General features: G+C 46.7%; 1 protein-coding gene across 4 annotated transcripts in view; it reads left to right on the top strand.

The window, feature by feature from the left end:
• Positions 1 to 25,810, top strand: part of BIN2 (bridging integrator 2) — a 63,772-nt gene extending 37,962 nt beyond the window's left edge. For 2 of the 4 annotated variants that reach the window (XM_073663227.1, XM_073663225.1), the window contains 6 exons: positions 1,861 to 1,968; positions 4,105 to 4,190; positions 18,848 to 18,923; positions 21,722 to 21,804; positions 23,486 to 24,813; positions 25,504 to 25,810. In XM_073663227.1, the coding sequence (XP_073519328.1) occupies positions 1,861 to 1,968; positions 4,105 to 4,190; positions 18,848 to 18,923; positions 21,722 to 21,804; positions 23,486 to 24,813; positions 25,504 to 25,535 (1,713 nt within the window). In that variant the 3' untranslated portion in view covers positions 25,536 to 25,810. The remainder of the gene's footprint in view (positions 1 to 1,860; positions 1,969 to 4,104; positions 4,191 to 18,847; positions 18,924 to 21,721; positions 21,805 to 23,485; positions 24,814 to 25,503) is intronic. The other 2 variants (XM_073663226.1, XM_073663228.1) reach the window with 2 other exon arrangements.
• Positions 25,811 to 27,084: the final 1,274 nt, after the last annotated feature.

Genomic DNA, 27,084 nt, shown 5'->3' on the forward strand with positions numbered 1-27,084 from the left:
GATGTATTCTTGGGCAGTTAAAAAATGTCTTTCTGCTACACCTAACTGGATCATATTCACATTCTTTTTCTGAATATCATATCGTTGTCAGAGGTGTATCTAGGTTTTTCCGGCACCCAGGGCAAGACTTCAGTTTGTTGCCCCCTCCCTCCCCACCTCCCTAAACACATATACGACTTGCACATTTACAGTCACATGCCGAGGAGCTGCTCTTCCTAATTTTCTCAATGTTCAGTGAAAAACTGAGAGAAGCAGGAAGAAAAGCTAGTTGCCACGTTATCGTAAGTATGAAAATCACATATGAGTGAATTGGCCATGTGATGACTGTTTATTAACCCCTTTAAAGCCCAAGACGTATTAATACGTATCTGCGCCCTGGGCTGTAAGAGCCTGATATGCATTAGTATGTCCGAACCCTGCCGTGCGCCCAAGCAGTGTTTTTCCTCCACATATGGGGTATCTGCCTATTGAGGAGAAATTGCACAACAATCTGCATGGTGCAATTTCTCCTGTTACCCTTATTAAAATGCAAAAGTGGGGGCTGAAAAACATTTTTGTGGGAAAAATGTGAAAATTTTATTTTTATGGCTCAATGTTATCAACTTCTGTGAAGCACCTGGGGGTTCAAGGTGCTCACCACACATCTAGATTAGTTCCCTGAGGGGTCTAGTTTCCAAAATGGTGTCACTTGTGGGGGGTTTCCACTGTTTAGGCACATCAGGGGCTCCCAAACGCAACATGGCGTCCGCTAATTATTCAAGCAAATTTTACATTCAAAAAGTCAAATGGCGCTCCTTCCCTTCCGAACCCTGCCGTGCACCCAAACAGTGGTTTTTCCCCAGATATGGGGTATCTGCATGCCCAGGGGAAATTGCACAACAAATTTTCGGGTCTATTTTTTCCTGTTACCCCTGTGAAAATAAAAAAATTGGGTCTAAAGAAACATTTTTGTGAAAAAAGTTAAATGTTCATTTTTTTCTTCCACATTCCAAAAATTCCTGAGAAGCACCTGAAGGGTTAATAAAGTTCTTGAATGTGGTTATGAGCACCTTGAGGGGTGCAGTTTTTGGAATGGTGTCACTTTTGGGTATTTTCTGTCATAAAGACCTCTCAAAGTGACTTCAAATGTGATGTGGTCCCTAAAAAAATTGTTTTATAAATTTTGTTGGAAAAATGAGAAATCGCTGGTCAACTTTTAACCCTTATAGCTCCCTAATAAAAAAAACATTTTGGTTCCAAAAATGTGCTGATGTAAAGTAGACATATGGGAAATGTTATTTACTAACTCTTTTGTGTGACATATCTCTCTGATTTAAGGGCATAAAAATTCAAATTTTGAAAATTGCCAGATTTTCCAAATTTTCGCCAAATTTTCCCACAATCATGAAGTACAATATGTCATGAAAAACCAATCTCAGAATCAGGGGTATCCGTTAAAGTGTTCCAGAGTAATTACCTCATAATTGTAAAAATTGGCCTGGTCATTAACGTGCAAACCACCTTGGGTTGTAAAGGGGTTAACTATAACCAAACTATATAGAAGTATCTAGTAAAAAGACAAAACTAAATCTATACATCGCAGTATCCACAAATGTATATATCACAAAATCTAACCCAATTTATATCCCCAATGTACGGTACAAGCTTGTTAATGGATAATCGTATAGTAGAGAATAAGGAGGTCTGCAACAGCACTGTAAGGTTTATATTTTTTCCTGGAGGTACACTTCACCGATATGGATAATGGACATAAACATGGAGAATATTCAATTTAAACTTAACACTCTGTTAGCTTTAATGGACTAATGGCAAGCGGTAGTTCAACTTTGTAACTAATATACTATATTATAAACTATACAGGAAAGAATTGGTAAACGTGGGAGAAAACTGGTGGATTATGACAGTGCCAGACATCACCTGGAGGCACTGCAAAGTGCTAAGAAGAAAGATGAGGCCAAAATTACAAAGGTGAGATGAAAGCGTGCTGATCTGTCACTATAGATCGAAGCCTACAGCTAAAGCTACACTGCTCAAAAAAATAAAGGGAACACTCAAATAACACATCCTAGATCTGCATGAATGAAATATTCTCATTGAATACTTTGTTCTGTACAAAGATGAATGTGCTGACAACAAAATCACACAAAAATCATCAATGGAAATCAAATTTATTAACCAATGGAGGCCTGGATTTGGAGTCACCCCCAAAATTAAAGTGGAAAAACACACTACAGGCTGATCCAACTTTGATGTAATGTCCTTAAAACAAGTAAAAATGAGGCTCAGTATTGTGTGTGGCCTCCACGTGCCTGTATGACCTCCCTACAACGCCTGGGCATGCTCCTGATGAGGTTGCGGATGGTCTCCAGAGGGATCTCCTCCCAGACCTGGACTAAAGCATCCGCCAACTCCTGGACAGTCTGTGGTGCAACGTGACGTTGGTGGATGGAGCGAGACATGATGTCCCAGATGTGCTCAATTGGATTCAGGTCTGGGGAACGGCCGGGCCAGTCCATAGCTTCAATGCCTTCATCTTGCAGAAACTGCTGACACACTCCAGCCACATGAGGTCTGGCATTGTCCTGCATTAGGAGGAACCCAGGGCCAACCGCACCAGCATATGGTCTCACAAGGGGTTTGAGGATCTCATCTCGGTACCTAATGGCAGTCAGGCTACCTCTGACGAGCACATGGAGGGCTGTGTGACCCTCCAAAGAAATGCCACCCCACACCATTACTGACCCACTGCCAAACCGGTCATGCTGAAGGATGTTGCAGGCAGCAGACTCTGTCACGTCTGTCACATGTGCTCAGTGTGAACCTACTTTCATCTGTGAAGAGCACAGGGCGACAGTGGTGACTTTTCCAATCCTGGTGTTCTATGGCAAATGCCAAGCGTCCTGTACGGTGTTGAGCTGTGAGCACAACCCCGATCTGTGGACGTTGGGCTTTCATACCACCCTCATGGAGTCGGTTTCTAACCGTTTGTGCAGACACATGCACATTTGTGGCCAGCTGAAGGTCATGAGCTCCTCCTGTTCCTCCTTGCACAAAGGAGGAGGTAATGGTCCTGTTGCTGGGTTGTTGCCCACCTATGGCTCCCTCCACATCTCCTGGTATCTGCTCCATGCTCTGGACACTGTGCTGACAGAGTCAGCTACCCTTCTTGCCACAGCTCGCACAGAGGTGCCATCCTGGATGAACTGCACTACCTGAGCAACTTTTGTGGGTTGTACTGTAGACACCGCCTCATGCTACTGTACCTCTAGGGGTGAGAGCAATGGCAAAATGAAAAAGTGACCAAAACAACAGCCAATAAGGATGAGAACAGAGAAATGGTCTGTGGTCACCACCTGCAGAACCACTCCTTTATAGGGGGTATCTTGATAATTGCCGATCATTTCTACCAGTCGTCTGTTCTATTTGCATATCAGCAGGAGAAATTGATTCACAATCACTGTTGCTTCATAACTGGACTGTTTGATTTCACAGAAGTGTGATTGACTTGGAGTTACATTGTGTTGTTTAAGTGTTCCCTTTATTTTTTTGAGCTGTGTATTTTGTCTGGTTGCATTGGTTCTCTCTATGCCACAAGTGCACTGCAGATCACATATGAAGCACAGTCCATAGGTCTTCCTGTTTAGAGGCTTCACTGTATGGGACAATTTTGGGCAATTTTACTGTAGTTATGTCAAAATTGCAGGTACAGTTATATGTGGGATATGGCAGTTTTTATTTTTCAGTTATTTCAGCAGGAGGTACAAATTTATAAATTTATCTTGAGAAGTTTTTATCTACAGGTGACTATGTTTCCCCTACACAGCAAACAAATTTGACAGCTGTCATTTATAGTCAGATAGATATACAGATATACATACATTCCACATAATCACACAGTAATGACCAATATACTAACTAGAACTAACATGAATACCTGCAATTTATAAGCCTTATGTCTGCTACCATCTGTGTGCATAAAGCAGGCCATTCACATGAGATAGGCAAAGCATGGATGTTTTGTGTCTGGCAGTGGCTTATCTAGTGGCTTGTATGTGACCAATAAAATATTGGTCTATTATTAAAGTAAAACAATATTTTACTTAGGCAGAAGAAGATTTTAATAAAGCTCAGATGATATTTGAAGATTTGAACAAAGAATTAAGAGAAGAGCTTCCAGTTCTCTACAGCAGGTACAAGGATTTTTCTAATCTACTTTCTTCAGAAGCAGTTCGGGGGCAGTGCACTCCTGAATATTGACAAATTGAGCCAGTAGCTTGGCTGATGTGCTGACCTGAACTGAGCGCTATCCCATACTGCAATCAGAGGCAGCTTTGTATTGCAGCAATACAGCCAGCTTCAGAGCAGCACTTGTACTATATAAAGCAAAATGTAAGTTCTGCACCCCTTGCTAAGGAGACTGGCCACCACTGATAGACTGCAGAGGAAACCAGTAACCTAAGCAACATAAACTAAACTATGAAATGAAAAATCCATCCATTATTTAATAAAAAGTAAATTGCAAAGTTGTTTGTTTTTACAAGAATTTAGAAATTTTACCAATTTATGAAAATGAGAAAAATCCTTTACTGATCATTTTATAGTTTACACTTTATTATAATTTAAATACAATGTTGCTCAACCTGGTTTGCCAACCAAACTCTCAACTGGTCAAGTTGCTGGTGGTGCAGTTGTGACAAAACAGCTTCTTATCTTTATCAGCCAGACGTCTAGATTTGTTAAGCCAAAAAAATGCACTATTGTGTTTATGTTGACTTTATAACTGGTGTGTGTTTCTTTGGTGGGTCAAGAAGGACATACTATTATTTGTATAACCCTGAATGTTGTCTTCTATTGGTCTGTGAACAATGATGTTTGTTACTATGCTAATTGCATATTATACTAAGCTAGCTAGTTTATTTACAAAAGCCCCCTGCTATACCAACTATGTAAATTGATTAAATGCACAAACAATAAGGCCTGAGCCCTGTGGAATAATATCATCCCTAACCCTTGACCTGTGGATGTGTACTTAAAAGGAACATATGACTCTGTAGCAAGGAGATTTGAAACAGAGAATTTAAAGAAACTTTACAAGGAAAATCAAAGATCAGATTCTCTCCAGACCATCAGCTTGGTAGCATGGCTTTATCCAAAGACACACAGATTTGGATTCTAAATGATTCCAGCCTAAGGGTATATGGCCCTGACTGGAAAGATACGGATCTGCTCCATTGACCATCAGAGAGCCCATGGATAGATTTGGGGAGACCAGGTTGGGATGATAAAGTCACCTGGCCCCATGGATATGTTGTTTGGGGTTGCCAGGTGGGACCCTCCGGTCGCTTGGAACCCATGGAGACATTCGGAGAAGCCAGATTGTGACCAGCCGTTCATCTGGCCCCACGGAATCTCTCAGAGAGGTCAGGGTGGCCTTGTACCTCGATGAACTGTCAGCTTCCTAAGCTTACCTCTATCTCCTCTCTGTGGGGGCCCGCCTAAAGCGGGGAGCCACTGGTCGAGGTAGTTGGCTCTGGAAGTCCCAAAGTTGCAGCTGTTCTATCCCAGGCAGGCCAGCGGAAGGGTGAGGCTGTATAATGTTGTACCACCTTTGGTATTTGCTGGGACTGTTCTATCTGTTTATTGCCTGTTTTGTGGTTCAATAAAGTATTGCGACACTGTTTAACCCTCACCCTGTGTTGTCTGAGTAGTGTTCTGCCCACGGAAGACCCGAGTCTTCATATGTTTGCAGTCCTTGCCGTACCAATTTGTGGATTCTGCTGCCTTGCAGAAACTTATGGTATGCACTCACCCTCGCTGGATCTCATAGCTCAACTCAGCCTCGCTGAAGGACCCCCGATCACCCTTATTTCTCGCAAAAAGAGGTGCCGCTCACTGTTCTCATGTTCAGGAGAACATAAGCCGCCACCTTGACTTGTCTTTGAGCTGCAAAGTGCACAGTACTGGAACAGCAACAAAGGACACTGTAATGCTAATTGTTACAAGTGCGGGTGGTGGAACCTCTGTGCTTCGGTGCAAGGAGGGACCAGAGGGGCGTGACTAAGTGCCTACTCGGCCTGACCAAGGTCACACGGCGGCTTAGTCGACTGAACCAGTGAGGGACCGGGCAGGTGGACCAGGTGCCACTCTGGGACCGACCTTGTGTGAGAGCAGGTGACTCCCATGGGACAGATGGCAGGAACTGACCGGTACAGCGGATGAGCACGGCAGTAAGACTGACGGGTGGTCCGGGTAGATAAGCAGGCTGGTTCAGCAGATAGCCAGACGGGTGCTCCGGGTAGGCAAGTAGGCGGGAACGACAGGTAGCTGGCAAGTGCTCCAAGTAGGCTGGCTGACGGGCATGACAGATAGCAGGCAGGTGCCCCAGGTAGGCAGGCTAGCGGGCACGGCAGATAACAGGCAGGTGCTCCAGGTAGGCAGGCTGGTGGACACGACAGGTAACAGGCAGGTGCTCCAGGTAGGCAGGCTGGTGGGCATGACAGGTAACAGGCAGGTGCTCCAGGTAGGCTGGCTGGTGGGCACGGCTGGTTAGCGAGCAGGACTGTTAGACAGACTGGCGGGCTGAACTGTTAGACAGACAGGCGGGCAGAACTGACAGGCAGCGGGACCTGAGGGCTGAAGCAAGTGTTAGCTCATGGAACAACAACCTTGCACAGGCACCTCCATCTTGGAGGAGGTGCCTTATATAGGAGGAGTCCTCCGGCCATTGGCCGGGGACTCTATAGGACGGCGCGCGCGGCCCCTTTAAGAGAGGGGGAGCGCGCGCCCTAAGCACAGTGCCCAGGAAGCTGCGCGGGGTGCGCGCCACAGCAGCAGGGGAGCGGGAAGATGCTGGACCTGGACTGCGGCGGTGAGGGGAACGGCGTCTCTGCCCGGCAGGAGGCAGAGACGCTGATGCTACACTAATGCCGGTGTCCCTGCATGTTCCCCTCCCTCCTCCCGGCAAGCGTCTCTCTGTCCATCATGGTTTCCTGCTCCTGGCCGTGCACAGTGTGTGGGTCTCCTGGCGGTGCGCTCAGTGTGCGCCCTCCCCACCTCTTAAAGGGGTAGCGCGCACACTCTGAATTTGCCCCCAGGCAATACCTGGGAGGCATTTAGTATTTAAGGCACGCTCCCCTGTAGGGAGGTGCCTGTACAATACTCTCTTTAGTGTTAGTTTGAGTTTGTTCCTGCTAGTTAGTTGTCAGGTCCCTGAACCTATCCTGAACCTATTCTGTTAGAACCCGAACCTGTAGCTGAACCCGCCTAGTCTGAACCTATTCTTGTCTTCCTTCTTACCTGAACCTGAAGCCTTTCCAGCGGAACCTGAACCTGAAGCTGCTCCAGTGGTACCTGAACCTGTAGCCACTCTGGCGGTACCTGAACCTGAAACCACTCCAGTGGTACCTGAGCCTGCAGCCGCTCTGGCAGTACCTAAACCAGTACCAATGTCCATCCTGTCAAGTGTTCCAGGATCTGCACTGTCTGAACCTGCACCAATGTCCTTCCTGTCAAGTGTCCCAGGATCCACACTATCTGAACCTGCACCGGTGTCCATCCTGTCACGTGTTCCAGGATCCGCAATGTCGGAACCTGCATCTGTATCCAGTCCTGACTTGGACTCAGAGTCCATGTCTGCGATCCTGACCCTTGGGGTCAGCTGCCGCAGTACCGGGGACTACTCTTGGAGTGGTATCTGGTGGCCACCTGCAGATCAAGCCTAACTCCATGATCAGGAGCACTAGCAAAAACCAGGTTTAGCCACGCCCCTTCAAAGATAAGTCCAGACCGTGGTGCAGTGGGTCCACGATCCATGAGCATGACAGACAGGGATAATACATGAGTTTCATAGCTCACTGTGTGAATGTTTTTCACAGCAGGGATGCATCACCGCAACTGGGACAGGTGGTGAAGCATCATCACCGCAATCGGGAAAAGTGGTGAAGTCTCTGACTTAGAGAGACTTCTGTTTCCAACATCATGAGGCAGTTATCTTTCTCTGTGTAACATCCCTGGCGGCGTGCTTGCATAGTGCACCACCTCCCACCATGCAAGACCGCAATCTTACCCATCAGTCCAGCCTGCAAACCTTGCTCCAGTTCATGCAGCGGCTCAGTTACTTCCTGATTCTTATAGCTGCTGTGGGCGCACCCCTAATGCGTCTCCAGCCTATTGCTGTGAGTCACTGGATATTTAAACCCCCTCCACCCTGAAGGAGGTGCCTGAGCAACACCTTCACTCAGTTTGTCTTTGCAACTGAATTGCCAGGTCCTGTCCTGTATCTTGTCTGTTTCTGCCAACCTGGGGGCCGCATACCCAGGCCTGTTCTCTCTGACTTCTAGTCTGTTTATGCCACCCTGGGGGCCGCATACCCAGGCCTGTTATCTCTGACTTCCAGTCTGTTTCCGCCACCCTGGGGGCTGTATTCCCAGGCTCATTCCTGTATCTTGTTGCGGTATCAGTTCCCGTCTGAACTGTCTCCTAGCCTGTTACCTGTTTGTCTCTATGTCTGTAACCTCCCTTTTCCTGCAGTGTCTGAACCTGCACCTAACTCCAACTCGTTGTCTACCCAGGCCTGTTATCTGTGACTTCTAGTCCTTTCCGCCACCCTGGGGGCTGTATTCCCAGGCTCGTTCTTGTATCTCATTGCGGTATCAGTTCCCGTCTGAGCTGTCTCCTAGCCTGTTACCTGTTTGTCTCTATGTCTGTACCCTCCCTTTTCCTGCAGTGTCTGAACCTGCCCCTAACTCCAACTCGTTGTCTCTGTACTTCTGTTTGTGAGTTTTGTGTCCACTCTCTACTTCATTGTAAGTACCTTGTGCGTATCTGGTTCTGCTTGTCCCTTTTCCCTTCCTCTGTATCTACCTCCTGTGTTCCAGCCATCTTCCTGTATCTTTCAGTCTGTTCCATGTGAACAGAGCCCTGTCCTCTCTGCCTGCACCATCAGCCCTGTTCTGCTCTGCTTGCTCTCCGCTCCGGCGGTTTCGCTCTGCCCTGCCTTGTCCACCGCTCCGGCAGTTCCTCTCTGCTCTGCCTAGCCCACCACTTTGGCGGTTCCTCTCTGCTCTGCCTTGTCCACCGCACCTGCGGTTTCGCTCCGCTCTGCTTTCTCACCACTCCGGCGGTTTCGCTCTGCTTTGCCTTGTCCACCGCACCTGCGGTTCCGCTCTGTTCTGCCTTGTTCTCCGCTCCGGTGGTTTCGCTTTACTCTGCTTGTCTACCGCATCTGCGGCTCTGTTCCTGTCTTCCAGTCTGTACTGGACCCTATCCAGCCTGTGCTCCAACCTGCTAGTACCTGCCTGTCTGCACTCCAGCCGTGCTTGCCAGTATCTCCCTGTCTGCACTCCAGCCGTGCTTGCCAGTACCCACCTGTCTGCATTTCAGCCGTGCTTGTCAGTACCCACCTGTCTGCATACCAGCCGTGCTTGTCAGTACCCACCTGAATGCATACCAGCCATGCTTGCCAGTACCCACCTGTCTGCATACCAGCCGTGCTTACCAGTACCCACCTGTCTGCACACCAGCCGTGCCTGCCAATACCCACCTGTCTGTACGCCAGTCTTACCTGAGGGTTCCTGCATTCCCCGGTGTGGGTCAACAGCTGTGACCGGGGTCTGACCTGGAGTAGCACCTGGTCCCTCTGCTCGGTTCCTCCTTGGTTCACGGATGATACTTAGTTACGCCCCTCCAGGCACTCCTCAGCTCATGGTACAGTGGGATCACTAATCACGCTCACGCCAGTCAGTCCGGGCCCGAGCGTAACACTCCGCCTATACTCCTCTGGATCCTGCTCAACTAGCATGTCCCCATCCCCAACAGGCACAGAGCACATCATTGATTCCACACACTGCCCTCATTCTCTTAACTCATGCAAGGTAAGGAACTGCCAAGTGGTTTTACGGTTTGAAAGCCTGGAGGAGAAAAGCCATATGACAGACAATTTGCTTCTGTGCATCCAATGGCAACTCGCTCGCTGTCTCCTCGTAAACTGCAACTCGGAATCGCTGTGAGAAATAATGCATGCAATCAAATGACTGCCTTATCATCGGATAAAGTAACTTATGCTCCATGTATGACCCATGTCCTGAATTTAATTGTCTAAAATTTCTTTCACAAATATAACCGCTTGTGGAAGGTGGTGGCTATGGTCAGGAAAGTGTCAGGTCATCATTTCAAATGATCTTATGTGGCAAAAACAAAACAGTCTGCCAGAGCGCCACTAGTGTGCGACATCACAAGAATTCAACGCTGTATATGTTGCAGCAGCTGTACGAGCAGCGTAAAGTGACGGACTACATCATGCAGCAGTGAAATTGGAGCATAGGTTACTTTAAGATCAGACATTGACAGCTATTGAAGGACGCATGTCGCCTTCTTCAGAATTTCGAAGTGATGACAAATTTTGTCAGTAGGGACACTTGTGGAATCAATGATGTAAGCCCGCTAATATTTATCCTGGAAAAAACACACATCAGGACACAATAGGGGATGGAGGAAGAATAGCAACTTGCACCTTGTGACACCACTGACTTACATCTGTTGAGGACTCTCAAGGTCCATGTTACATGCTGCAGGATTTGGAGGAGGAGTAGCAGCAGGTGGATTGATGTGGAGGAAGACATAGACCTGGCACAGGGAGGGGATGAGTCTGACAGAGTGAAAATCATGATAACGACGATGCTGGCTATGACAACCAACTGTTGCAGAAGGATGCTGAAAATGAACCAAAGTGGTCCTTGGTCGTGCTGGCAAGCATGGCAAGCTGTGTGCTAGAATACTTGAAGGATTAAAGTTGAATTATTAATATAAAGTGTAGCATCGGCGTCTCTGCCCCGTTCTAGGCAGAGACGCCGTCCCTCTCACCTCCCCGCTCCTGGCGCGGCGTCCTCCAGCGCTTCTCTCCCCGCTGCTTTCGGCACGCGCTCCTTCCCCGGCAGTGTGCTTAGGGTGCGCGCGCGCTCCCCCTCTCTTAAAGGGACCGCACGCGCCGTCCTAAGGAGTCCCCGGCCAATTGCCGGAGGACCTCCCATATAAAAGGCACCTCCTCCAAAATGGAGGTGCCCGAGCAATGTTGTAGCACTGTTCACTACTCTGCTTCAGCCCTCAGGTCCCGTTGCCAGTTACCTGCCAGATACCTGCCAGATTCCTGCCAGTCTGCTGTCTAATTCCTGCCTGATATCCTGCTACCTGCCTGCTAGCCTGAGGTCCGACGGTCTGCCTTCCAACTTCTGTCAGTCTGTCTAAGGACCAGCTTGCCCGCTCACCTGGGAGCGCACATCTTCTACCTGCCTGCTTGCCTGAGGTCCGACGGTCTGCCTTCCAACTCCTGTCAGTCTGTCTAAGGACCAGCTTGCCCGCTCACCTGGGAGCGCTCATCTGCTGCCTGTCTGCTAGCCTACCAGGAGGCTCTGCCGTCACGTGCTGTGACCACCCGCCTGTCCAGAGACTCCTGCCCGCTCACCTGGGAGCGCTCATCTGCTACCTGTCTGTTGGTCTTCCTGGAGGCTCCGCCGTCACATGCTGTGACCACCCGATTATCCAGAGACTCTTGCCTGCTCACCTGGGAGCTCACGTCTATCATCTGCCGCCACAGGTCGTACCAATCCTTTACCCAGAGACTGCCCCGGTCACTTGCCGTGACCTCCTGCCCGTTCATCCAGAGACTGCCCCGGTCACTTGCCGTGACCTCCTGCCCATTCATCCAGAGACTGCCCCGGTCACTTGCCGTGACCTCCTGTCCGTTCATTCAGAGACTGTCCCAGTCACCTGCTGTGACTGCCTGCCCGTCTACCCTGGTCGCCACCCGCTCCCTTACAAGGACCGCCCCCTTGTATAGTAGCTCAGAGGTTCCGCCTCCCAGACCCGTTACAGTTTGCTCGGGCCATGGAACCCGGTGGCACCCAAGCTCCCTCGCTCTCGGACCTGTGTCATGAACTGTCCCGTCAGAGGTCCCAACAGGAGTCCATCCTGGGTCACCTGCGGAATGTCAATTCTCGCCTGGACACTCTGACTGCTCTGCCTGCAACCACCGCCAGTGCCATGACTCGCAATCCGGCAGCTCCACTGCCCACTAATAACATGGTATCCTACCCCGGACCCCGGCTTTCTGCACCTCCTCGTTTCGGAGGCGACTCCGCCCAGGCTCGGGGCTTCATAAATCAGTGCACCCTGCACTTTGAACTCCTGTCTCACCAGTTTAACTCCGACCGGGCCAAAATTGCCTTCATCATGTCCCATCTCACCGGAGAGGCCCTGGCCTGGCTAAATCCTCTATGGGAGAGAGGAGACCCCCTGGTGTCCGACTTGCCTGCCTTTCTCACGGCTTTCCGGAAAGTCTTCGACGAACCCGGACGGAAGACCTCATCCGCATCATCTCTGCTACGCCTCCGTCAGGGAAGTCTCACCGTGGGCCAATATGCCATACGGTTCCGTACCCTTGCCTCGGAGCTGGCCTGGGATAATGACGCTCTGGTTTCCGTCTTCTGGGAGGGTCTGTCCGGCCGTATTAAAGATGAACTTGCCGGTCGGGACATTCCTACCACTCTCGATGACCTAATAACTCTTGCCACCCGGATTGACCTGCGGTTCCAGGAGCGTGCCAAAGAGGTCACCCGTGAGAGGAGGTTTCCACGTCTAGCTCCTACTTTTCAGAAACCCGTCACTCCCTCCGTCTCTCCTCAGCTACACTCTCCTGAGCCTATGCAGGTCGACCAGACCAAGATGGTCGGTTCTCGCCAAGAATCTCGCCGAGCCGAGGGAAGCTGTTTCTATTGTGGCAGTATGAAGCACTTCATCCGTTCCTGCCCGGAAAAGCCGGGAAACGCCAGTGTCTAGGACCACTCGGAGAGGTCGTCCTAGACAAAAGTAAGCCCTCTCCGTCTCTGACCTTACCGGTCTCTATTGCTTGGGGAGAAAACCGTCTCTTTGAACTCGCCCATCTGGATTCTGGAGCTGCTGGAAACCTCATCTCCCAGTCTCTGGTAGAGAGATACCATATTCCCACCAAGTCCCTGGCTGAACCATTGTCAGTCGCCTCCGTGGATGGAAGACTTCTCTCGGAGACCATCCTGCTCGTCACCGAACCCATAACCCTGCAGGTGGGAATGCTGCACTCTGAGGAGATCTCATTCCATGTGCTGTCCGGACTTTCTCACTCCCTGTTGCTAGGTCTACCTTGGCTCCAGACACATGAACCCGTATTGAACTGGCGGTCCGGTGAAGTACTCCGATGAGGTCCTGACTGCCATAGGACCTGCCTGGTCCCGGTCTGTCCACTTCGCCCTCAGCCTACTCCAGCTAAATTACCTGGTCTCCCGGCTCCCTACTGGCCCTATGCGGACGTCTTCGGTAAGAAGGAAGCTGAGACGTTGCCACCCCATAGGCCATACGATTGCCCGATCGACCTGGTACCTGGCACCACTCCTCCCCGTGGGCGTATCTACCCGTTGTCTGCAGCCGAGACCCGAGCCATGTCTGAGTACATTGAAGAGAATCTGGCTAGGGGATTTATCCGAAAATCTACCTCCCCGGCTGGAGCCGGATTCTTCTTTGTCAAAAAGAAAGACGGCTCGCTACGTCCCTGTATTGACTACAGAGGACTCAATCTCATCACGGTAAAAAACAAATATCCCCTGCCACTCATCTCCGAATTGTTTGACCGTCTCAAGGGCGCCAGGATCTTCTCCAAGCTGGATCTACGAGGAGCGTATAATCTGGTCCGTATCCGTCAAGGAGACGAGTGGAAGACGGCATTCAATACCCGGGACGGTCACTACGAGTACCTTGTGATGCCCTTCGGTCTCTGTAATGCTCCCGCGGTCTTTCAGGAACTAGTCAACGGCATCTTCCGTGACCTCCTGTACTCCTGCGTAGTGGTATACCTGGACGATATCTTGGTCTTCTCTCCGGATCTCCCCACACACCGGAGGGATGTTCGTCAGGTCCTGCTTAGGCTTCGGCAGAACCACCTTTACGCCAAATACGAGAAGTGCCTCTTCGATCAGACCTCCCTTCCGTTCTTGGGCTATGTCATCTCCCAAACAGGTCTGCAAATGGATCCCGAGAAGCTCTCTTCCGTTCTAAAATGGCCTCGTCCTGAAGGTTTGAAGGCGATACAGCGATTCCTGGGCTTCGCTAATTATTATCGTCTTTTCATCCCACACTTCTCGTCTCGGACTGCTCCCATATCTGCACTTACCCGTAAGGGGGCTAACCCCAGGACATGATCGCCTGAAGCCGAGGAGGCCTTCCTTTCCCTAAAGAAAGCCTTCGCCTCTGCTCCCGTCCTGCACCGTCCGGACTGTAATAAACAATTCTACCTGGAGGTTGATGCCTCCTCCTCCGGAGCCGGAGCGGTGCTCACCCAGAAGTCTTCTACCGGGAGAATGGTAACGTGCGGCTTCTTCTCCAAAATCTTCTCCTCGTCGGAGCGCAACTACTCCATTGGAGACCGGGAATTGCTAGCCATCAAATTGGCACTGGGAGAGTGGCGCTATCTGCTTGAATAGGCTCTCTACCCGGTAATTATCTACACGGATCACAAAAACCTGGCATATCTCCAAAATGCCCAGAGACTCAATCCTCGCCAGGCCCGGTGGTCGTTGTTTTTTGCCCGCTTCGACTTCATTCTTCATTTCCGTCCGGCGGACAAGAACGTCAAAGCTGATGCCTTGTCCCGGTCCTTCCTGTCCTCCGATCAAGAGGAGGAACCTACGCACATCATCGACTCCTCCAAGGTGATGAATGTGGCCCCCTTGGATCTGACTCGTCTTCCACCCGGTAAGACGTTCGTAGCTGTGCCAGATCGGGAGAGGGTTCTTCGCTGGGGACATTCTTCTAAACTAGCTGGCCATGCTGGCCAAAAGAAGACCTCCCAACTTATTACCCGGCATTACTGGTGGCCTACCCTGCGTAAGGACGTGGTAGACTTTGTCGCGGCCTGTTCATCCTGTGCCCGTAACAAAGTTCCCCGACATCTACCTGCCGGCCATCTCCTGCCCCTTCCCGTACCTGCTGCTCCTTGGCAACACATCGCTATGGACTTTATCACCGACCTTCCAGTTTCTGCCGGTTGTACTGTCATTTGGGTTGTCGCTGACCGTTTTTCTAAGATGGCCCACTTCATTCCCCTGCCTGGTCTTCCATCTGCACCCGAGCTGGCTAAAGACTTTATCCGCCACATCTTCCGTCTCCATGGTCTGCCCCTCCACATCGTGTCGGATCGTGGGGTTCAGTTCACCTCTCACTTCTGGAGAGCCACATGTAAGCTGCTGGACATTACCCTGGATTTCTCCTCCGCTTACCACCTTCAGTCCAATGGTCAAGTGGAGCGGATCAATCAGATCTTGTCCAGCTACCTCCGGCACTTCGTTGATGCTCACCACTCGGACTGGGTGGATCTCCTACCATGGGCCGAGTTCTCTTATAACAACCATGAGAGCGAGTCCTCTTCCAAATCCCCGTTCTTTATAGTCGGTGGCCAACATCCCTGGATTCCACTTCCTGTCTCCGTTTCTGTGGACAACCCTGCTGCGGAGTCTCTTGTCAGCGAATTTTCTACTATTTGAGAGAGCACCAGGTCCGCTCTTCTTCTCTCCTCTGAGCGGATGAAGAGATATGCTGATAAGAGACATCTGGATCCGCCCCAATTCCGTCCGGGAGACAAGGTTTGGCTCTCATCCAAACATGTGCGGCTCAAAGTACCCTCCTACAAGTTGGGTCCTCGATTCATCAGCCCCTTCGAAGTCCTCAGGCAAATTAACCCTGTGGCCTACAAATTAAAACTCCCGGCCACCCTACGGATCCCCAACTCCTTCCACGTATCTCTCCTCAAACCCGTTGTCTTTAACTTTTTTTCCAAAAATCCAGGTGCCCCTCCTGCTCCGGTTTCCGCTGATGACATCTTTGAGGTAGAGAGTATTCTGGCCTCCAAGAGGGTAAGAGGAAAAACCTTTTTTTCTGGTAGATTGGAAGGGGTTTGGTCCTGAGGAGAGAACTTGGGAACCCAGGGAGAACATCAACGCCCCGCTTCTCCTTGAGAAATTTCTTTCTGGCCAAAAAAAGAGGGGGCCTAAAGGGGGGGGTACTGTAGCATCGGCGTCTCTGCCCCGTTCTAGGCAGTGACGCCGTCCCTCTCACCTCCCCGCTCCTGGCGCGGCGTCCTCCAGCGCTTCTCTCCCCGCTGCTTCCGGCACACGCTCCTTCCCCGGCAGTGTGCTTAGGGCGCGCGCGCGCTCCCCCTCTCTTAAAGGGACCGCACGCGCCGTCCTAAGGAGTCCCCGGCCAATTGCCGGAGGACCTCCCATATAAAAGGCACCTCCTCCAAAATGGAGGTGCCCGAGCAATGTTGTAGCACTGTTCACTACTCTGCTTCAACCCTCAGGTCCCGTTGCCAGTTACCTGCCAGATACCTGCCAGATTCCTGCCAGTCTGCTGTCTAATTCCTGCCTGATATCCTGCTACCTGCCTGCTAGCCTGAGGTCCGACGGTCTGCCTTCCAACTTCTGTCAGTCTGTCTAAGGACCAGCTTGCCCGCTCACCTGGGAGCGCACATCTTCTACCTGCCTGCTTGCCTGAGGTCCGACGGTCTGCCTTCCAACTCCTGTCAGTCTGTCTAAGGACCAGCTTGCCCGCTCACCTTGGAGCGCTCATCTGCTGCCTGTCTGCTAGCCTACCAGGGGGCTCTGCCGTCACGTGCTGTGACCACCCGCCTGTCCAGAGACTCCTGCCCGCTCACCTGGGAGCGCTCATCTGCTACCTGTCTGTTGGTCTTCCTGGAGGCTCCGCCGTCACATGCTGTGACCACCCGATTATCCAGAGACTCTCGCCTGCTCACCTGGGAGCTCACGTCTATCATCTGCCGCCACAGGTCGAACCAATCCTTTACCCAGAGACTGCCCCGGTCACTTGCCGTGACCTCCTGCCCGTTCATCCAGAGACTGCCCCGGTCACTTGCCGTGACCTCCTGCCCGTTCATCCAGAGACTGCCCCGGTCACTTGCCGTGACCTCCTGCCCGTTCATCCAGAGACTGCCCCGGTCACTTGCCGTGACCTCCTGCCCGTTCATCCAGAGACTGCCCCGGTCACTTGCCGTGACCTCCTGCCCGTTCATCCAGAGACTGCCCCGGTCACTTGCCGTGACCTCCTGTCCGTTCATTCAGAGACTGTCCCAGTCACCTGCTGTGACTGCCTGCCCGTCTACCCTGGTCGCCACCCGCTCCCTTACAAGGACCGCCCCCTTGTATAGTAGCTCAGAGGTTCCGCCTCCCAGACCCGTTACATAAAGCAACGGGATGACTATCAAAATAGCCACACTTTTTTAACCTTGCTATAAAAGCAAAATGGGGGAATGTTTTCCCAGCTTCGGAAAGAGAGTCCAAATTGGCTTATTATCAGGATATACTGTTACCTACCGTGCGACGCTATGGCTGAGCGGATGCCTGCCAGTCACATGACTGACCAGCAGACCCCTTTGATATTCCCGCAGGCACAATAATCCCCTGCCTGTGCCAGTATTAGGGCTACAACAAGGTAAACTCTAATCCATCAAGCACCATATGCATATCACAATATAATCTCATTATGATTAAAATTCAATTCCAGTTCATGAAAAGTTATATTACTGTAGTATGCATTTTATAATACCACTGCTGCCATCTAGTGGCCTCATGGACATCCATTACTTTCATAATGGAATCCAGAAGCAAGTATAAGGCTAAAACTTTCAATACAATGCAAGTTTTATGCAAATAAGACCTCTGAAGTACACTGGGCTCTCCATTGCCGGGTCTTATACTTGTTTCTGGATTCCATTGTGGCGGTTGCTGAGCCGCTACCCAGGCTGTAGGAAGGACACCTGGAGTGAGATGTTCATGGTGAGCTGACTTAATTTTCTATTTTCCGTGTTAAAAATTACTTTCATATTAGCACCCGGCACTCTGAAATAGCCAAAGCAATTCTGCTCACAAATAGCAGCCAGCATGGGGACGTCAAAGTCTCTGTGACTGCTTTCTCAGATGCCTTCAGTGGAAAAGGGGTTCTCATGATGTGCTGGGTTGAAGACCATGTCAGCAGTCCTTCTTTTATTGTCATTTGAATACAATCTCTGCAGAAAGTATCTCCTATCCATTCAACGACCTTTGTATAAAATTTGATTTCATCATGACAGTCCTCCCTATTAGCTGAATTGTTCCCACTTGTAAAGGCCAATGGGAATACATTTAGGAATTCATGTTTATATAACTCCATAGTGAATATATTAGGTGATCTTTGTGCTGTGTCCACCTTTTGGGCATATGTTTTTTTTTTACTTTAATGCATTTATTTTGGGTTAAAATAATTATTGCAGTTGGGTTTCATTTAAAATTGTGCACTGTTTGGATTTTACAGGATCTTTGTTTCCCTACACATTCAACGTTAATGTGGTCTGTGGTCATAAATCTTTTGAGAGGAGCTCAGAAAATGATAAGAGTTACAAACTCTCCTGTCAGACTATCAAAACAAGCTCACTGACGGATTCTCAGTTAACTTATTCTGCAGTCAGCAATATACTGTGCAACACAGAAACAATAGAGGGCAAACAGTGCTAAATTGGTAATGAAAGCCAATTGAAAAATTATTTTTAGCACTAAATAATTAAGTAAAAATAGAAAATTGTTCCCAAAGGTGGACAAATGATGTTTAAGTAAACATTTTATTTGTGTAATTAAATTTAAACCGTCGTTTTAATTTTTGTTCTGCATATTACTGAATCGTTCTCTAACTGTGATTGTGGTGAAGTGTGTGGACGTTTTTATGTTCTTTAAATATGTTCTTAATTCACACTGATCATATAACTCATGTTTTCTGACAGCCGAATTGGGTGTTATGTGACCATTTTCCAGAATATTTCCAATCTTAGAGATGTTTTCTTCAAGGAAATGAGTAAGGTAGGTGCATGATTTCTATGGAAAATGTTTAAATAGCAAAACATATTATATGGAATTATCAAAGGGGAAATAGTTGCATAATCTTTGCTAGTTATGTAACATTGGGATGCTTGCACCACATTTAGTATTTATTCAGTGTATTTAAAGTAAATGTGTTTTTTAGTCAGTGTATTTAAAATAAAAAATGAAACAACTCTGCAAACAGCCTAGAACAGAAATATCCTACTATCTACTGCGGACAATGCAGAAAATGAAGTCAGACAGCACAGAGTGATCTATTTCAAGTGTTTATTTCTGTTAATGTTGATGATTATGGCTTGCAGCCAATGAAAACACAAAAGTCATTATCTCAGTAAATTAGAATAATTAACAAAAAACACCTGCAAAGGCTTCCTAAGCATTTAAAAAGGTCCCTTAGTCTGTTTCAGTAGGCTCCACAATCATGGGGAAGACTGCTGACTTGACAGATGTCCAGAAGGCAGTCATTGACACACTCCACAAGGAGGGTAAGCCACAAAAGTTCATTGCTAAAGAATCTGGCTGTTTACAGACTGCTGTATCCAAGCATATTAATGGAAAGTTGAGTGGAAGGAAAAAGTGTGGTAGGAACAGGTGCACAAGCAACTGGGATAACCGCAGCCTTGAAAGGATTGTTAAGAAAAGGCCATTCAAAAATTTGGGGGAGATTCACAAGGAGTGGACTGCTGCTGGAGTCATTGCTTCAAAACCCACCACACACAGACGTATTCAGGACATGGGCTACAAGTGTCGCATTCCTTGTGTCAAGCCACTCATGACCAATAGACAACGCCAGAAGGGTCTTACCAGAGCCAAGGAGAAAAAGACCTGGACTGTTGCTCAGTGGTCCAAGGTGTTGTTTTCAGATGAAAGTAAATTTTGCATTTCATTTGGAAATCAAGATCCCAGAGTCTGGAGGAAGAGTGGAGAGGCCACAATCCAAGCTGCTTGACGTCTACTGTGAAGTTTCCACAATCAGTGATGGTTTGGGGGGCCATGTCATCTGCTGGTGTAGGTCCACTGTGTTTTATCAAGACCAAAGTCAGCGCAGCCGTCTACCAGGAAATTTTAGAGCACTTCATGCAAAATTTCTCCAGCTTATCCATTCTTTGAGTCCACTAAAATCAGACTGCACTCGGATTATGCTAATGTCACTCAGATCAAACTCTGTCAGAGATTGATGCGATTGTCACCTTAGAGTGATCCGATTCTGACAGACGAAAAACTTAATTTCTCCATCTTTTCCATTGTCTCTGTGCGCATACATCGGACTGCACTTGGATGACCTCCGAGTGCAGTCCGATGTTTCACACGCACTTATAGACTTGTATGGGTGCGCGTGATCTGATTATCGGATGCACCCGCAGCATGCTGGAATTGTCTTCTCATGCTGAATCAGCATGAGAAAAAAATCACAGCTCTGCATGGCCCCATAGTAAAACATTGGATAACACTTGGCCGTATTAAACGCGTGTGTGAGCGTACCCTGAAAATAACTATGTTTTTATAATGTCCCTGTATAAGAATATCTACCCTACACTGTGCCACTGAATAAATAATTGCCCATCACTGTGCTGGCTGCAGAAAATATGTCCGTCTTATGGTATATGGCCTTCACATTATAATCCACTATAAAATATTGCCTCCACATTATCTCTCATTATGAACTATACCTGCCACACTGTCCCCCTTATGAACTATAACACCACATTGTCTGCCCTTCTTAGCTACAACAGCAACACTGTATGCCCTTATTATCTAAAACTGCCACATAGTCCCTATCTTCAATGCCCTCCCACACTGTGCCCTCACACTCTCCCCCCATGCTGCCCCCTCTCTATACTGTCCACTCATACTGTGTACCCTCCTCATACTTTCCACCCCATAGTGTCCTCTCACATTAATTCCCTTCTCCCCATTAAAACTTGCTAGTTTCTTCAACTCTATGGAGCACTTACCTTCCCCGCTGTCTTCACCTTCTTTGTGGCACAGCAGTAATGTCAGCAGCGTGAACAAATTACCTCATCACGCTGCTGCACATCACTTTGCTTCCAAATGCTGCACCATTGGAGATACATCAGACCACTGCTTGAGGAGAGATTCTCTGTGCCCCCACTGCTAGCAGCAATCAGGTAGCATGCCCCGCCGGACCTCCCCCCCAGTTACGCCCCAGGGTTATGCCATAAGAGTATAATAGATGCCATTGGGACCAGCACCTCTTTTGAGAACAAGGCCCTGACTTGTGCTGCTGTCAATGAACAAATGGTTGGAATTCCCATTCATTTATATTCAAATTATGAACACCTCCCCACTGAGATAAGCATGCGATAGGATCTTGAGATAGATGGGGGTGCCACTGGTTGGACCCACATGTACTATACATTTAGGACATATTAGGTGGATACACCATAACTATATGAGGCACCTATACTCCTTTAATAGTTGTATGGAAAAATGCAAGAGCGCAATAGGGTCTTATCCAATTAATAAATGTTACATAAGCATTAAAAACTGCTCACCTAGTAGGGTTGTCCTTCCTCAGGACAACCATACATAACCTATGTTCCTTTCCCAGCATCTATCTCCTTTAATAGATGTGGCACATGCCATTATGTATAAAACTTATAGCACAGAACGAGTGGATCAGCTGTCCACAGCAAACAGCCAGCAATGCCCCACTTATTGTGTGTACTACAATTTTTCATGAGGTCTTTATTTGTCTGCCAATAGCAATCAGGTCATAGCAATTAATTTCTGAATCTCTCTCATCCTCCTTGCAGCTGAACCATGACCTATATGAAGTTATGAGTAAGCTAGAGAAACAACATTCCAGCAAAGTCTTTGTTGTGAAAGGAGTCAAAAGGTATGGTTAGTTTACATAATATAACACATAAAATTATGATTCTTGAAGTTAAAGTGTGGCCAAATGAGGATGAACATTACCTTAAAGTGACTCACCAGGTTTCCCCTCACTAAGGCTCACTTAGCTTAGTATACATGCAGTAATTCCCTGATGCTCATCTATTATCACTAGTGGTTTAGTAATAAGTGCTTTTAAATCATTCCTGCATTACCATTAATGACCTCTATATACACAACGTCCTGGTGAGCCTGTACAATATGTATACACAGCATCCAATCAGACAAGGCAGAGCTCCAGTAGGTAAGAGGGCTGGAGCAGCTGGGACCAATCAGGAAGCAGGAGCTGAATCTCTGACTACTTTAGACTCTCTGTAAGCACTGTAGCTAAAGTGTAGTCACAGGTCACAGCTCTGACCTCATAGAGCAGACATTTTAAAAAAATAAGCAGGAAGTACTGCAGAAAATAAAAAGCAGACAAGCATCACTTACAGGTTCACATGAAGGAAACTGTTTTAAAGGGAAAAAATAATTTAAAAAAATGGTATACCTGCAATCATAGTACTTTTCTGCATATAAATGCAATTTTAAATATATGCAGCAGTCTAGATGTTCAACTACAGGGAGAAAATGAAGTTATATTCCCCCTGCAGATGCTTGGATCAAATGAAGTGGGCGGCACATATCTCTACACAGTGACAGCAAAGTAATCACAGCCACTGACTCTTGTCTGACACTCTGCTCAGCACATGCACACGCTGCTGAGAGTGATTACAGTGCTCTCATTGTGTAGACATCGTTGACTGCTCACTGCCCCAAGCACCGCTCACTTGACTCAGCAGCTGCAGGGAGAATATAACTTCATTTTCTCTCTGCTGCTGTACATCAGTTTGAATACAGATCTTCCTATAAGGCCACGTTCAGTATTTGATCAGTATTTTACATCAGTATTTATAAGCCAAAACCAGGAGTGGGTGATAAATACAGAAGTGGTGACGTGTTTCTATTATACTTTTCCTCTCACTGTTCCACTCCTGTTTTTGGCTTACAAATACTGATGTAAAATACTGACCAAATACTGATAGTGTGAACGTGGCCTAACAGATAGGTTAAGACAGTTGCTGCTCATAAGAATCTATGAAGAGGGAAGGAGTAGGATCTATGGGCAGACACAGGCATTGTGCTGTAAGTGCTCCTGAAACAACACTTACATTTTAAGTATGATTAAGGCAAGGGCTACACGGCGATATGTGTTGTGTGACAGCAAGTCTCTGAAAAGTCGCCCAGCAGAAACCTTTGTGCAACTTGTCTGCGACTTGCTGTTGGGCGACTATTTTAGAGCTCTGATTTTGTCGTAAGTAAAAAAGCAAAGTTGCAGACAAGTCGCAAGTCACAGGCAACTTGTATTGAAGTTTATGAGAAGTGTGTCATGTGCGATGTCCGACCAGCTACAGAAAATCATTTGGAAACATATGCAACTTTGTGTTGCAGGTCCCAATACAACCCGTTGCCATGTAGCCCTAGTCTTATTTTATTATTTTTGAGCTTCTTGCATGTTTTCTTTTTTTTTTTTAGTTCAAGGATAATTCAGGGTTCCTTTAAGCATTTAGAATGGGTTTGTTTGTTTTTCTGCTTTTATTCTATGTGGTATCCCAATTCTTAATGTACCCATTTCTAATTTTCAGCAAAAGAAATTCTCTGCTGATCTCATCACCGATAAGTTCTTCCAGTTCCTTTTTCATGGCTTCAATAGACCCAGGGACAAGTATTCCAGTTAGTGCAAAAGGTTCCCTGGATGGGAGATCTGAGACCAATCCTATATCTTCAACTTTAAATGAAACCCAAGACACCAACACAAAGGAAAGCACTTCTTCAACCGAGGAAGTGACTCATGAGGAATCTCAAATTATTCCAAATGTTGAACAATTAGAAGAATCAACAAGTCAGAACACAGAGGAATTTGTACAGAATGATACATTTGAACCTAAAGAGACTGCAGACCTGGAGACTGTCGAAATAGGAAATGACTCAAGTTGTGATCCAAAGGAAATGGCTCAGAAACTTCAAATTGTATTAGATGAAAGGATATCAGAAAATGTAACATCTGAAAATACTAATAACCTTACACACAATGGAACTAAAGACAAGACAACCTTTAATATTCCAGGACATTCCACTGAAATAATTAGAGAAGAAGAGGGGCATAAAAATTCTATTACCAATAAGCAACTGGGTAGTGAGGGCATGGAACATGGGGATCAGAAAGGTATAGACCACACACAAGAAAATGTTATTGATTGTTGCAAGAGAGGCTCCGTGGAATCAGAGACTAGAAAAGAAAATGATAATTCCAAAGAAGGTAACAAAGAGGGTGTTGAAGACAAAATAAGGACCGATCAACACCAGGTTGGAGTTGAGTGCCATAGTAAAGTAGTGCCTGCAAAATGTGAAAATATATCTGAAAGCAATGATTCTGAAAAACAAAAAAAAAAGCAATCTTCAGCCCCAAATCACAGCCAACCATGTCTAACTGATAAAGTGAAAGAGCCAAGTGATGAAACTTATTCTGCTGTATCAAATCCATGTCAACCATGTCCAGCTGATGAAGTGAAGAAGTCAAGAGACAAACCTTCTTCTGCTGTACTAAATCTATGCCAACCACATCAAGCTGATGAAGTGAAGAAGTCAAGTAATGAAACTTCTTCTGATGTTCCAAATCCCTGTGAACCCTGTCCAGCTGATGAAGTGAAGAAGCTAAGCAATGAACCTTCTTCCATGCCAAATCCATGCCAACCATGCCCAGCTGATGAAGAGAAGAAGCTAAGTGATGAATCTTTTTCTGCTGTAAAAAATCCCTGCCAACCATGTCCAATTGATGAGGTGAACAAGGCAAGTGATGAGCCTACTTCATCTGTGACACATCCCTGCACACCATGCCCAATTGATAACATGAAGCAAAATCTAACTAATGATACATCTGACAAAATAACTGGAAAACTCCAAAGTGAGTCAGGTATGCTGCATTGTTTCATTACAGGGCGATAACATACAGCCCTCCTATCCCCCCAGTACCCCTTGTGCAGAATCTCAAAAAATGCACAGCTTAGCGTGTCTATAGTAATCACCAAATCCCAAGGGGAAACCAATATGAGGACAAAAATTTAAAAAGGTAAAAAGTGGCATTCATTCATCCATGTAAATACACAAATGTGTTAACAATTCTTTATGCAATGTCATATCGCTGAAAAATTACTAGTCTTACTATGGTTGGCACACTTGAAAGTAAGACTGCACTGTAATAAGGATCCAGTCCATATAATTAGAGAAACAATACACATCACTAATTTCAATACAGTTAGATTGTTTCCATTTATTCTAAATCCCATTTACATTTACTAGAGATGAAATGTGAGCATAATAATCAATATGTCAATACAGTCAACAGAGTCGAAAACTTTTCAGTGATCCCAAAACACCAATATTCTGGAATATGAACTAAAATATAAACACTAAAATGTAAAATAGCAAAAAACAAATTCCGCTAATTGTTTATTTTTTAGTTTATATTCCAGAATATTGCAGTGATCACATAGCAGTAATAGAGTGGCTCATATGAATGTGCATTAATCAAATGTGTTGATGCAGAATCTATGTAAAGCATAATTTTTTTTTCATTTTTTTATTTTTTTTTTCTCTTATGCAGGTGGTGAAGACCAATTGATAACTCAACTGTAAATTCAGATGCCAAAAGGAGAGCAGTTGCCATTGTTGGTGCCAGTTACTCCAAAAATTGCTCCCGTCTCCAGCATTATACAGCATACAATCTCATCTTTCAGTTTGTCTGTAGGTATTGCTTGTGGTTATTGCTTAGTTATTTGGATCAATTACAGTCATAATATCCATTTTATATTGTCTATTGTTTTCTTGTATTAATTCTTACTATGTAAATGTGATATGACCATGTAGCACTTTGTATAATGAACTTAGAGTTAATAAACCGTTACAAACAAGTTTGGGTGTAAATTTCTCAGAAAAATAACAACATACTGTATATCTGATTGTTACCATATTACGAGAAATTTCTACAATAAATTACAATGGACCTTGGGCTATATTCACATGTATTAGATTCCTTCTCATCAGGTTTCCACTGCCGTGTGTTAGCCAAAAAACAGCAGTTGGTTATTATTTTCGGAAAATCTGTAACTCAGTAGAACCTGTCAGTTTTCATTAGTTTCCATCCTATCGATCATAGCTTCTTCAGCCAGAGTGTCACGGGGATACCAGTCTGGTTTCACAAACTCCTGCACTGCAATGGTTAATCTGTTCAGTTGATACTCCTGGAACTTTTCTACCTGGATTCTCTCAGCTGTTCAGTGTTGGCCACTCCCCTCTGCTATATATGCTAGCTTCTGGCCCTTAGAGATTGCCAGTGTTAGTCCTTACTGTTTGCTTCTGGAGTTGGAGCTGTACTCCTTGGTTGGAGTTAGTGTTTAGAGATTGTTCTGGAGATTGTTGCTTGGAGTTTTGACTGTGTGCACATCCTCATCATTTCCTATTTAGTTTCTTCTTCCTTTAACTCTCCTCTATCCCACTCTGTTGTTTGGTGTGTGTATTTTGAATGGTTCATATTTTCATTCATCCTTGTCCATCTTCCCTTGTTTGTCTAGTTAGTGTGTTGCTATACACTTCCACTACCCTGGGTGGGGGAAGGGACAGATCAAGCTATTTATAGGAGCATAGCAAGGAACGAGAACCCGGCGTCTCCACTTTCATGAGCATCCAGGGGACAGGGATAGACTAGGGCACCCCTAGTTCTAGGGACCTGGTTAGCGCTCAAACTCCCAACCCATCGTGACACATGGCTTTGTAATGTCAGTTTAGGGGTATAGTGCTATGATTCAAGAAAAAGACAGGAGACTTACATTTATTCAGGCCTTATGCAGATGTTAGTGATTTCTTGGATTTGCAACAAAAAGATTTATTTTGATCAATATTTTGGATCAGATTACCATCAGTGCTTGGTCAGAGTGTGAGATTTTACTATCAGTGTTTCAACAAAAAACTGATGGAGGTTTCTCAGACTTCTTCTATCAGTCAGTAACAAATAGACAGCACACAGATGGCATCAGAGTTTTTTTACAGACCCATAAACTTGAATGGCTGAGTTTGATCTGTGACTAGCATCAAAAATGCTAAAATTGGGTTTTTTTTGGGCAGGCGACTCAGTACGCAAAAAAAAAATCACAGACATGTGAACAGCCAAATAAACTATCATGGGTTC

Source organism: Phyllobates terribilis, unplaced genomic scaffold (genome assembly GCF_046119375.1).
Source record: "Phyllobates terribilis strain yellow unplaced genomic scaffold, ASM4611937v1 Scaffold_2__4_contigs__length_985480577, whole genome shotgun sequence".
Taxonomy (NCBI): domain Eukaryota; kingdom Metazoa; phylum Chordata; class Amphibia; order Anura; family Dendrobatidae; genus Phyllobates; species Phyllobates terribilis.